The sequence below is a fragment of the Ovis canadensis genome, chromosome 21, assembly GCF_042477335.2.
Source record: "Ovis canadensis isolate MfBH-ARS-UI-01 breed Bighorn chromosome 21, ARS-UI_OviCan_v2, whole genome shotgun sequence".
Classification (NCBI taxonomy): Eukaryota; Metazoa; Chordata; class Mammalia; order Artiodactyla; family Bovidae; genus Ovis; species Ovis canadensis.
The window spans coordinates 34,380,137-34,393,862 of record NC_091265.1 but is presented as its reverse complement, the minus strand read 5'-3'; the positions used below and the strand labels follow the sequence as shown (position 1 = coordinate 34,393,862).

General features: G+C 39.1%; 1 protein-coding gene and 1 non-coding gene across 33 annotated transcripts in view; one reads left to right on the top strand and one right to left on the bottom strand.

Annotated features, from left to right (window-relative positions):
* The window catches only part of PAK1 (p21 (RAC1) activated kinase 1), a 160,997-nt gene that overhangs the window by 77,690 nt on the left and 69,581 nt on the right, over positions 1–13,726 (bottom strand). For 7 of the 32 annotated variants that reach the window (XM_069564933.1, XM_069564940.1, XM_069564953.1 and 4 more), the window contains one exon: positions 8,128–8,268. The exons of 12 other annotated variants lie outside the window; for them this stretch is intronic. Coding sequence is in view for 4 of the 20 variants with exons in the window: in XM_069564922.1 (XP_069421023.1) it covers positions 1,061–1,117 (57 nt within the window). In the remaining 16 variants the exon portion in view is untranslated. Of the gene's footprint in view, positions 1–1,060; positions 1,149–8,127; positions 8,269–12,614; positions 12,919–13,726 lie in introns of all 32 variants that reach the window. 13 more of the 32 variants (XM_069564934.1, XM_069564930.1, XM_069564949.1 and 10 more) reach the window with 4 other exon arrangements.
* On the top strand, positions 5,750–5,822 carry TRNAG-UCC (transfer RNA glycine (anticodon UCC)). Its single transcript has one exon. It is a non-coding gene; the product is annotated as a tRNA-Gly (tRNA).

The window sequence follows — 13,726 nt, the reverse complement described above, 5'->3', positions numbered from 1 at the left end:
TGTATCACTATATCAAAGGTCAGTAATACTGCTGGCTTTGTAAATGGTCTTACTGAAACACTGTCCCATACATTCATTTACGTATTTTCTATGGCTTCTTTCATGTTCCAATGGCAAAGGTGAGTAGCTGTAACAGACCTAAAATATTTAGGTTGTTCACAAATCTAAAATATGTGCTATTTGGTCCTTTACAGGAAAAGTTTGCTGACCTGTGACCTTTATCATCATCTCTCCAGGATCTCCTTCCACTAAAATTTGACCTTGTTCTAAATATATGATGATCAACGCATAACCATCTTATCCTATACAGCCCTGAATTTACAGGCAATTTCTAATGCTTCTGAGAAATAGAAGGAATAAAATCTAAAAGAAAGCGGGAAAAATCCCCATCACATAGGATCAATAGTTTTAATGAAGATAGATGTTATTACCTTAAACAAACAGGCTTGACAATAGATATAAATATATCCAGAGTTAATAAAGTTTTTCATTATTCTTCCATACTACAATGGAAATTATATCTTTAACCATGACTATTTAGAATGTATGCTCCTTGGAGTCAAATACAACAGTGCTTTAGAAACTACAGTTTCTAATTAAAAAAAAAAAAAGCATAATAATCACCAAGAACTTTTCAGAAATACAAATGTATTTGTTTGACCCCCATAAATTCTGATTTAGTATGGCTGGCCATAATTAAGGCCAAAATTTTATAATTTTTAAACTTAGTGATCCCAGTAACTGCCAGAATTGAATACCACTGCTTTAGAAGTCAATTACTTTAATACTATGGACAAAATTGATGAATTGTGGTACTGGAGAAGACTCTTGAGAGTACTTTGGACTGCAAAGAGATCAAACCAGTCAATCCTGGAGGAAATCAACCCTGAATATTTATCAGAAGGACTGATGCAGAAGCTGAATCTCCAATACTCTGGCCACCTGATGAGAAGAGCCAACTCACTGGAAAAGACCCTGATGCTGGGAAAGATTAAGGGCAGGAGGAGAAGGGGGCGATAAAGGATGAAATGGTTAGATAACCAACTCGATGGACACAAACCTGAGCAAACTTCAGGAGACAGTGAAGGACAGGGAATCCTGGTGTGCTGCACTCCATGGGGTCACAAAGATCGGACACAACTTAGCGACTGAACAACAACAACAAATGGACAAATCTATAGTAGTCTTTTTAACATTTTCTAATAAATGCAGAGCTAAATGATCCCTCACATCCATTTTTTCCCCAATCCTTTCTCCACATGTCATCAATGACCTTAAAACACTCACACTCTACTCAAAACTCTTCAGTAACATTCCGAAATAAAAGCTAAAGTTCCTTAGCTTGCTTTTGAAGGCCCTTCCATTATTTACCAGTTCTACCCATCAGCTTCATTCCCCACCACCACCCCTCCCTCTAATTCCCCTTACATTCTAGCCATATCCTACTTCCCTAACTTCTTTAAATATACTGCAGCTTTCACACTTTCATTCCTTTGCACATGCTGTTCCCTCTGCTTAGAATGCCAACTTTCCTATCCTCAAATTCACTCATCCTTCAACTGCTATTTCTTCTAAGAGGCCCTTTTGAAATGTTCTCATCTTCAAGAAGTTAAGGTCCCCTCCTCTGGACTCCCAAGGCAATAGGTATATTTCCAGGTTATCATATTTATTTTTACTATTATAATTATCTTCACCAGGAGCCAGAATGATACCCAGAGGTCAGGCACAATTTTGTCACCTTTGTAATCCAGAAGAGTCTAGTATAATATCTGACTTACAGTGGATTCAATAAATATTTTTATTAATCAAAAGTTTGACAGTGATACATACCTTGCCTTAAGGAGTTCAGTACAGATGACATTTTCAGGTCCTTCACAGTCTGATAATGAACTGCCTCACAAACTAAGCCACCATACCTGAACACAGCTTACAGTCAAATTACACTTCAGAAATCTCTGTTCTCTTGAATTTGTCAAGTAGTCTCTTACCCTCCTCTTGCCCCATCCCACTTCCCACCACCTAATGCTTCTTATCAATGATTTCTCTCTCTTCTGACTGATGGAAAACTTTACTCATCTTTTAAGGCCAAATTCAAACTTCGTCTATTTATATAATTCATCCTGACCTACCTCTGACAAACTAACTGCTCCTTACTTCTCTTTTTGAACAAAAGAAATCAAGTAGCAAGGACAATCTTGTTAATCAAGAGCAACTCTCTGGGTGGTGCACTTTTTACCCATTTCTTCCAGTTTTATTTTGCAGATCTGCCTTCATTTTCCCTCCCAAACTCCAATGCAAGTCCCTCAGCTCCTCCAAAGAGAATTTCTACCGGCTCAGTTCTCAAGTGTACCTTCCCACTCCAGACTGCCAGTTCCAAAATTACACTCCCTGCAGCCACCTGATACCCTCAGCAGGCCCTTCTTTGCCTCTTAAGTCCTTCAGCCAAAAGCTTCATTGAATATAACTCTTTTTCCGGATCACAGCCCAGGAAAATGCCAAGAAAGGCTTCAGTCTTTCTGATAACGCTATTCTTCATTTTTCAGTTCTTCCGCTGTGTTTGCTGAAGCTGAAACTCCAATACTTTAGCCACCTGATGCGAAGAGCTGACTCATTTGAAAAGACCCTGATGCTGGGAAAGATTGAGGGCAGGAGGAGAAGAGCATGACAGAGGATGTGATGGTTGGATGGCATCATCAACTCAATGGACATGGGTTTGGGTGGACTCCAGGAACTGGTGATGGACAGGGAGGCCTGGCATGCTGCAGCTCATGGGGTCGCAAAGAGTCAAACACGACTGAGCGACTGAAGTGAAGTAAAGTGACTGTGTTTGGAAAACTCCTGGTGGTAGATCTCTACTTTCCAAAGTATTCTCAATTATTAAAACCTAAAATCTATTGTTGGAATACAACCTTTGAATCCTTTGTACAGTATTTTAGCCCATGTCATCTAGCCCATACTTGAAAACCTCCAGTGATAAGAAATCTATAGTCTCACAAGTCAGCCTATTCTATCATCAGTGATCTCATTTAGAGAGTTTTCACTTATATTAAGTTTTTATCTTCTCACACTGAATTGCAATTATTTGTTTATACATTCACCTCTCCCTACAATTCTCATCTCTGACAGACTTAAGATTATAAACTCAAGAACAAACTTCAGTCATTTCACAATCCCCAATACCAGTCCAGGCACAGAACAGGTAATCAGTAAAGACTTGGTGAACAAATGAACAAACAAGTGACCAAATAAAATAATAACAAATGAACAAATAAACACTACTTGCACCTATTATTCCTAAATCCTATCTCAGGGCAAGTCAGAAAGGCCTACTGCCTCTTACTCAGACAGAAATTTAGGTACCTGAAATCATCTCTCAAGACTCCCCCAAAATCTATTTTCTCAATGCTAAACATTGCCAGTACTTTCAACAACACTCACAGAACACAAGTTTGTGCTTTTTTGAACCTTCCCTTTGCACTTACTTGGACTAAGTATTTCTGTACTACTTTTCAGTTTCTCTGAAGCCCTCCAAACAGTCCTTTCCTGTGGCTTCTCCACAAGTCTTTACTCTCTTTACACTTCATAGATCCATTCACAGGTCATTTTGTTCATCTATACCTAGCACAATAATCAGAACATTTTAATAATCAGACCATCAGAACCTAGCATAGTAATCATAACCTACACTATCGTAAACTTTGTTTATAGGAAAACAAGTCCAAAATTTCAATCCTGAGAGAAAAAGAATTACACTTGACTCTTGAATATCATGACCAAATATATCATAAATCTTCTAGCAATCTCTGCAGGTCAAAGATTTGGGAAGATGACAAACCAATGCCTTCTGACAAGCTGCAAGATAAAGCTAAGCCCAAGGCCAACATTAAGAATGAGAGTTCAGATAGCATCACTTATCTATCATAGATGACAGACAGAGAGAAAGAACGACCATGTTTTACCAATGCTCCAGAGCCTGAGAGTCTAATAATTTATAAGCAAATAATTATACTGAAGTATTAATTATTAATCAACTGAATGACTCTATAATAAATGCAGGTTCACTGTAAGGTTTCAAAAGGGCCACTGGCAGGGTGATAGAGTAAAAAGATGACTGGAGTTAAAATCAGATGAAATTTAAGTCCTGGCTCTGCTTTTCACTAGCTATAGTTCTAACAGAAGTCTCTATACCTATGAGCTGCAAACTGTTGTTTCCCTTGAGCAGTCTCACGACAGATATGGGTCAAGAGGCAACCAAGGAGAAGGAATGATTTATGTCTGTTTTTCTGTAAAAAGCATATAAAAACATATTCATGCATGCTCAGTTGTGTCTGACTTTATGACCCCAGGGACTGTAGCCCACCAGGCTCTGCTGCCCATGGAATTTCCCAGGCAAGAATACTGAAGTGGGTTGTCATCTTCTACTCCAGGGGATCTTCCCATCCCAGGGATCGAACCTGCATCTCCTGCATCTCTTGCATTGGCAGGCAGATTCTTTACCACTGCAAGACCTGGGAAGCTCAATCAAGCATGCTATAAAAAGCATGAAGATATAGTGCTGAAGTAGACAAAAGGGAAAGAAAACACTTTTCAAGTAGCCACTATGTGCAAGTATACTTTCAGTCAGTTCAGTCGCTCAATCGTGTCTGACTCTTTGCGACCCCATGAATCGCAGCATGCCAGGCCTCCCTGTCCATCACCAACTCCCAGAGTTCACTCAGACTCAAGTTCATCAAGTCGGTGATGCCATCCAGCCATCTTTCTGTCATCCCCTTCTCCTCCTGCCCTCAATCCCTCCCAGCATCACAGTCTTTTCCAATGAGTCAACTCTTCGCATGAGGTAGCCAAAGTACTGGAGTTTCAGCTTTAGCATCAGTCCTTCCAAAGAACACCCAGGACTGATCTCCTTTAGAATGGACTGGTTGGATCTCCTTGCAGTTCAAGGGACTCTCAAGAGTCTTCTCCAACACCACAATTCAAAAGTGTCAATTCTTCAGTGCTCAGCTTTCTTCACAGTCCAACTCTCACATCCATACATGACTACTGGAAAAACTATAGCCTTGACTAGACAGACATTTACATACTAAATAAAACCAGAAAGGGATTCAGACAAACGTGCTCACCAACAACCACTTCTTTCTACTTTATCACATCTGGATTCCACAGCCACTAGTATAATACACAGTCAAGATAATCAAAGATTTTAAGATACCCATAACATCAAAGCCAGAAAAAATCTTAAAGGTCATCTAATCTGATCCCCTTACACAACAGGTAAGAATACAGAAGTCCAAAAAGCGCAGAGAAATTGCCTAAGACTACACAGAAATTTAAAGGTGAGGACTGGAACCCAAGTCTTCAGACACGCTGCCAAAGAATTTTCCAACTATACTTGAGGTAATTCTAGCCCCTCTGTACCTTCACTGACCTGAACTATGCTACTTCTGATTTACATTTAGATCAGTCAAATCTAGCCAGTGGCAAATATAGAAATATATAAACACATTTAGGCTGGACTTGGGATTGATATTTACTAAATGTCTGCCATGAGGTAAGCAACAAAAAAGATAAAATAATTTCCTGTTCCTCAAATAAGTCAAGTGAAAGTTAAGTACACCTTTTACTGCAGCTGTAGGTTCTTCATTCAAGTATAATTCAAACAAATAATTTTTAATGCATACTTACTTATAAGGTTCTATGCCAGAAACCAGGGATATAGAGATTATATAAACGAGTAGGGGCTTAGGGAAATTCCCTGGTGGTCCAGTGGTTAGGACCCTGTGCTTCCACTGCAGGGAGCCCAGGTTAGAACCCTGGTCAGGGAACTACGATCTTGCATGCTATGCAGCACAACCAAAAAAAAAAGAGTAGGGGCTTAAAGAATAAATGGGTCAGATAGTAGTCTTTGACTCTAGACTATAAGAATTCGCTTGGGGCTTTTTAAAATACCAGATGAAGCACTTAAGAGAGGAAGTATGCTAATGCCCGCAATTTACTTTGAAATGCATTTTTTAAAAATAAGATACATTAATGGCTGACCATAGGGATGTGATATAATATACATGTTAATATATAATGGAAGTGATAAAGCAAGTTAACATGAAAATATTAATGACATAAGAATCTATATGGTGATTATATAGGCATTCACTATAAAATTCTTTCAACTTTGCTGCATGTTTCAGATTTTCCTTAAAAAGGGAGGGAGGGGTGGATACCACTGCTTGAACTCTGATTTTAATTGGTCTGGGATAGGCCCAGACACTGAAATATTACCTTGACCAAGGAAAACAGACAATAAATAAATAGAATGATTTTGATAGAGAACAATGATGGCAAGTACACTCCAGACCATAGGAATAACATAAGTGTGAGAGTATGGCGTTGTAGAATGTAACATGAAAGTGAAAAAAATAGGATACAGCAGAGAGGGCCTTTTATTTTCTGTAACGCATACAGCTATAGTCAGAAAAACGGTCCCTTCTAAGCAGTTCTAGATATGTACAATGAAGCTCCATGTTAAAAATAAAAGATGACATGGTTGATTAAGAAAAGACTGAGAGATGACAATGAGAAAGGAGATATGGTCTGGAGGAGGGGACCAGCTGCTATTTGTCTGTACTGAGGACTCTGTGGTGCCTTGAGCTCACACAATGGGACTTGGAGCTTAGGAGAGGCCTCTAAATGCCTAAACAAAGTTGCCAAAATTCTTTAAAAGTATCCCCATAGAAGCTCCTGGACTAACTGTCTTTACAAACAGGGTTTCAGACATCACTTAGGTCTGATATTTTAATTACTAACATTAGTGGAATTTACAAGAAAACTTGGAATCTGGTTGGTATTCTTTTCCTCATTCAGTCATGCAAACATTTATTCATCAAGCTGTGTTAGGTGCTGGGGGATAAAATAGTGAATAACTCAGAAGAAAAATCTCAGAGATGCTGCCAGTCACCCAGGGTCACACAGCTAGTGGGCAACAGAGCCAGGGACCTGAAATGAAATCTGTGTGACTATAGAGTCACCTCTCTTTCCACGGTACCATACCTTACTGTTCACTCAAGAGGCAAAGGAATGGACTACATAACCTCTAATAATACCTCAGGCCATTATTTAAATGAAGATGGGAAAGGAAAAAAGAAATAAAACCTATCTCATATATTAATCACATTTTTCAGTTCCAATAACTTAGAGCTGCTGAGACTTGCTTGACCAGCACTCCACCCAAGACTGGGGAGTGCATGCCCTTGACACCTGGTTATGAGAATCTGATCTTTAATTATATCGTGCCAGGAGGTTTTCTTTGGCAGGAGCCTGGAATGTTGCAGTCTTGAATTTGCTGAGGGATGTCCTTCTGACAAGTCAAAGACATTCCCGCTATGCAGCCTCCAGTCACTTGCACTGGTTTAGCAACAAGAAAGCAAGTGCTGAGATAGCAGGGAGGGAGGAAAACTGGAAGCTGGTTCTGGGCATAGAAAAACTACTTTAATTTCTGACCCCCAGTTTCCTCTTCGGTAAAATACAAGTAAGATTGTCTTTATCACAGACTCATTATGAGAATTTAAAAGCATATATAAAGTCCCCAGCATGCTGTCTGACACAAAATAGATATTCAATAAATACCTTTTATCTCCAATTACCGAACCAGTTTCATCTCTTTTATGGCTAAACTTCTCATTCCAGCCCAATGTGATTTCATGCTCTTGCCTTTGCCCACACTGTTCTCTCTGCCTAAAATGTCCCAACTTGTCTGCCAAGAAAATTCCTACTCATTCTTCAACACCCAGCTTGACTTACTTCCTCTACGAAACCTTCACACAGCCCTCCTATTTCTACCTTGCCCCAAATTTGATAGCATTTTATACATAATTCTGTGCAGCAGGTTCCATATTTCATGATATTAATCTCACCAGTCCATGAACAAGCCCTGGAACAAAACTAAGTACGATTAATGTCTATGTCCCCAAGACAGCACAGACCTGGCACAATTAGGTAACTAGTAATGGTTCACTGACTAAGGTAGCCTGGTTTAGAGAAGAAAAACACAGGGGCTGGAAGTATCTTATAAAGTCAGCTAATTTAAAATTTTTATTTTATAGTTCTATTATGAAACCCATGGGGTATGCAACTTACCTAAGATCATTCAATGAAACAGTGCAAAGGACATGACTAGGCTGATTATTCAGATTCTCTTAAAAATACTTTTTCCACTAATTATAACTTAAGACAGAATGAACAAAGAGCTGTATCTGGAAAACGTGGAAAAAATTGTACCTGTAAAGCAAAATGAAAAAGCAGAGAGATACGGAGTCAAAGATTTAACTTACGCTGACCTATACCTTCACCCGCCCCTCACCCTACCAATAATACCACACATCTTCCTCACTCCTATCACCCCTGCAGATGACTTGCAGAAATCAACATCAAAGGTCTTATAATCCTCTTCTATCATCTTGGACAATCCCTGACCTGCATCTCCAATGCAGGAGACAGAAGAGACGTGGGTTCAATCCCTGGGTCAGGAAGATCCCCTGGAGCAGAGGATGGCAACCCACTCCAGTATCCTTGCTTGGAGAATCCCATGGAGAGGGAGCCTGGAGGCCTACAGTCCACAGGGTCATAAAGAGTCAGACACAACTGAAGCGACTTACCATGCACACAGCCCAAGTTAACCATTATTCTCATGATCACACCCTAGACTTTACCCCAAAATGTTCACTGACTGATATCTAGAGTGAATCATCCAAACAAAACCTCCTATTCATGTAGCTCACCTGTTCAAGAACTTCCAAAAGCATTCCTAGACTTTATTTTGAGCTTCAATCCACTATCAGTTAGTCCCTACTGCCATCACTTCCTTTTTTCTCTAAACATAAATCACTTAAACATCAAAAAACATCAACTCTCTAAAACTCAAAAACAAAAACATGAACAACCCAATTCAAATATGGGCTAAGGATTTGGACAGACATTTCTCCAAAGAAGATAAATGCACATAAGCCAATAAGCACATAAAAAGGTGCTTAATATCACTAATATTTAGGCAAATGCAAGCCAAAACCACAATGAGATACCACCTTACATCCATTAGGATGGCTACTATCAAAAAAACAAAACAAAACAGAAAATAACAAGTGTTGATGAGGATGTGGAGAAACTGGAACCTTTATGCATTGCTGGTAGAAATATAAGATGGTATAGCCACTATGGAAAATAGTAAACAGTTCCTAAAAAAATTAAAATATTATAGAATTACCATATGATTCAGCAATTTTAATTCTTGGGTATATATCCAAAAATATTGAAAGCTAAGTCTGGAAAAGCTATGTGTACACTCATGTTCATAATAGAATTATTTACAATAGTTAAAATGTGGAAGCAACTCAAGTGTTCAGCGACAGATAATGGATAAGAAAAATGTGGTATGGAATGGAATATTATTCAGAAAATGAAGGAAATTCTACAACATGCTACAACATTGATGAACCTCGAGGATTTTATGCTCAATAAAATAAGTCAATCACAAAAAGACAAATATTGTATAATTCCATTTACATGAGGTACTTAGAGTACTCAAAATTATAAAGACAGAAAGTATAATGGTGTTGACTAGGGACTGGGGAAAGGAAAGAATGAGAAGTTGTTGTTTAACAGGATAGAGTTTCAGTCTTACAAGATAAAAAGAGCTACGGGGATGGATGGTAGTGACGCTGTGCTGTGCTGTGCTTAGTCACTCAGTTGTGTCTGACTCTTTTCAACCTCATGGACTGTAGCCCACCAGGATTCCTCAGTCCATGGGGATTCTCCAGGCAAGGATACTGGAGTGGGTTGCCATGCCCTCCTCCAGGGAACCTTTCCAACCCAGGGATCAAACCCAGGTCTCCCTCATTGCAGCCGGATTCTTTATAGTCTGAGCTACCAGGGAAACCCAAGAATACTGGAATGGGTAGTCTATCCCTTGTCCAGGGCATCTTCCTGACCCAGGAATCAAACCTGGGTCTCCTGAATTGCAGGCAGATTCTTTACTGGCTGAGCTACCAGGAAAGTTCCATGGTGGTGATGGTTGTACAATAATGTATTTTTACACCACTGAATGGTACACTTTAAAGTTATTAAGATGGTAAACTTTATATTATGTGCATTTACCACAATAAAAAATAAAAAAGTAAGGAGAATTAGAATTTTCATCTCATAAATACATTACAATTTGCCAGAAGTGCACAGTGGTATCAACAGTTATATTATCCCATTAATCCAGGGTAAAGATCAGTAAAATGAGACTTAAGATATTAACTGTGGACACTGGATAACTGACTCTCAGTAAAATTTGTAGGATAATAAGATGGCTTATAATAGAATTTCTCTGCACATGTATATACTAAACCACCCTGATCAAAAAACAAGAACAATCTACCCCCTTGCCTCCTCTTCCTTTTTAAAATTCAAGTGGCAAAATCCCAACTTCAGGACAGTTGAGCTAAACTCTCTCCAAACTGCCTCTATACTAAAACAGCTGAGTATCCTAGAGAACACTACCTGGTTGACTGCTTTAGCTTGAAAATTATGATGCTCTTCCTACTTAAGATTGCTGCTGCTGCTGCTAAATCAGTTGGGATGCTCATCCACCCCTTCCCTCAGGCAATGATCCAACTTTCAATGAGAAAACCGAAATCTGCTCAGGAGAACTCTATCTTCTTACTCCTAAATCTGTATGTTTCCCTGCACCGGTACCACCCACTGTACCATACAATGAAGGAGGTGTCTCTTCTCTTATCAGAAGTTATCCTCCCCTTCTCTCTTCTCCCTCTACTCCTTCACTTGTACTCCCTCTCACCTGGAATGTTCTTCTCCTTCAGCAGCTACATTAATCTCCCTCTCTCTCTCACACACACAAACATATTCAGTCATTCAGCAAATATTAATACTCATTTAGCATCTATAATGTACCAATTCTAATCTAGCTGAATAGAACAAAGTCACTGTGTCCGTGGACTTTATGAATTGATTAGTAAGAGAAGCGAAGAAATAAATAAATAAATATACAATGTCAAGTCCATAATGAAAATTAAACAGTAGTTCACGTGAATATAAACGGACAGCGATGGGGGTGGTACATACAATAATGATCAGGACAGGATTCTCTGAGGAAAAGACACAAGACATGGATGAAATGCAACAGCAAATCACAGTAATATATGGAAGCATTTTAAGCAAAGAGAGCAGTAAGCACAAATGTCCTAGATAAGAAAATTTGGGGCATACAGAATAGCAAAAAGGCCAGCAATACAGAAGTTGAGTGAACAAGGAGAAATGTGGTTAACAGTTTAAGAGTAGAGATGTAGCCAGAGGTCAGAATATGCTGGACCTTACAGGCCACAATAAATTCGGATTTTGTAGCAAGTGTGAGAAGACACTCAAGAATTGATTTATGTTTTGAATAAACCACTATGGCTGCAGAGTACTGACTGCAGAGGAGCAAAGGAAAAGCAGAGAAACAATTAAGTTATCACAATAATTCATATGAGAACTGATGGTGGCTTAAATGGATCACAGTAGGCAGAGAGTACTTTGAAGGTAGAGCCAAATGACTTATTTAGAGACTAAATATACAGTGTAAGAAAAAAAGGAAAAACCAAGATCTCTAAACTTTTGGCCTGAGCTAGAATACTGGATGAATATAAACATGCTATGCATCTCCTATTCAAAGACACACACACACACACACACATCCCTTAACATTCACATACTCCTCCAAACACTATTTATTTCTTTGTTCCCCTTCATAACAGAGCTTCTCAAAAGAACTGTCTACTTATACTATCTCCACTTCCTCCCCTTCTGTTTGTCAACTAACACCCTACTATTCGGCCAAAAGTAGTCTTGTCAAGCCTCCTTGTCAATCATCTCCACGTTGCCAATCAAACGGTCGGTACTCTGTCCTCATCTTGCTCAACCTCCCAGCAGTATTCAGTGTAACTGACCTCCCTTCTCTTTCAAATGCTCTACTTTTTTGGCTTCTGGGAAAGCACGTTCACCTAACTTTCCCTCTATATTTCTGTCCATTCCTATCTCCTTTGTAGACTCTTCCTTCACTAGCTATCCTACACATGTCCCAGGCTAAGAAGCTCCTTTCCTCACACTACACTCTGTCCTAGATGTTCATCCATTCCCATGACTTAACATATCATCTATATGTTGATGAAACCCAAGTTTTTATCTTTAGTCCCAAAGCTTTTTCAGACCAATAACTATCTGTTAGATCAGCAGTCTCCAACCTTTTTGGTGCCAGAGACGGGTTTCACAGAAGACTATTTTTCCACAGACAGGGTGGGGGTGCAGAGCGGGGATGGGGAGGTTCAGTTCAGGTGCTAATGCAAGTGATGATTCAGGCAATGTAAGTGATGGAGAGGGGCAGACGAAGTCTCACTTGCTTGCCTCCCGCTGTGTGGCACAGTTACTAACTTGGGCCCAAGAGTTGGGCGCCACTCTTTTAAATATTTTGCCTGCATGTCTCAGTTCAGTTCAGTCGCTCAGTCATGTCCAACTCTTTGCGACCCCATGAATCACAGCATGCCAGGCCTCTTGTCCATCACCATCTCCCAGAGTTCAATTAAACTCACCTTCATTGAGTCGGTGATGCCATCCAGCCATCTCATCCTCTGTCATCCCCTTCTCCTCCTGCCCCCAATCCCTCCCAGCATCACAGTCTTTTCCAGTGAGTCAACTCTTCACATCAGGTGGCCAAAGTACTGGAGTTTCAGCTTTAGCATCAGTCCTTCCAATGAACATCCAGGACTGATTTCCTTTAGGATGGACTGGTTGGATCTCCTTGCAGTCTAAGGGACTCTCAAGAGTCTTCTCCAACACCACAGTTCAAAAGCATCAATTCTTCAGCACTCAGCTTTCTTCATAAGTACCCTAAAGCTAATTTCAACAAATGGAATTCTGGGTTTTTACAACATCTATCATAAATCTTAATTATATTTGCTTACTTATTATACATCTCTCTCACTAAACAGTAAGCTTCACAAAGGAGCAACTCTGTCGTATTTATCAATGTATACATAGAAATTAAACAGGGCTTAATAACAGTAAACACCAAGATTTACTAGACCTTCTCTGTCTAGTAATAATTCACATGCTAACAGGAGAGACAGATACATAAACCCCAATGACAGTACAACATGGTAAGTGCCACTATGAGTGACAAGAGGATGCACATGAATCCAAACAAGGGGCTGTTAGAACTATACTCAATATTTTGTAATACTGATAAGGGAAAAGAAGCTGAAATATATATATATATAATTACATCACTTCACTGTACACCTGAAACTAACACAACATTGTAAATCAACCACACTTCAATGAAAAAAAATAAAAATAGAAGCTCTTAACAGCCTAGGAGTCAGGGAAGACTTTCTTAAGAAGGTAACTTCAAAGGTATTTCTGCAGGATAAAAGTAAGTATAGCTATAAAGTACCTACTATATACTTTCCTTTTTTATATATAATTATTTTAAACTTTATAACTCAAGATATTTAAAAATATCTTCTATTTTATATATGAATACTAGAAAGATTAAAAACCAACTACTTAGGTGAACTGAGGTCAGTTTAGTTTCAATCCCTTTCCCCCTTCCTTCTTTTGTTTTGTTTTTTTGCTATAGCACAAGGTATCACTAAAAATACTTCTCATGCTTGCCACCTACCATTTGTTTGACCTTAAAGAA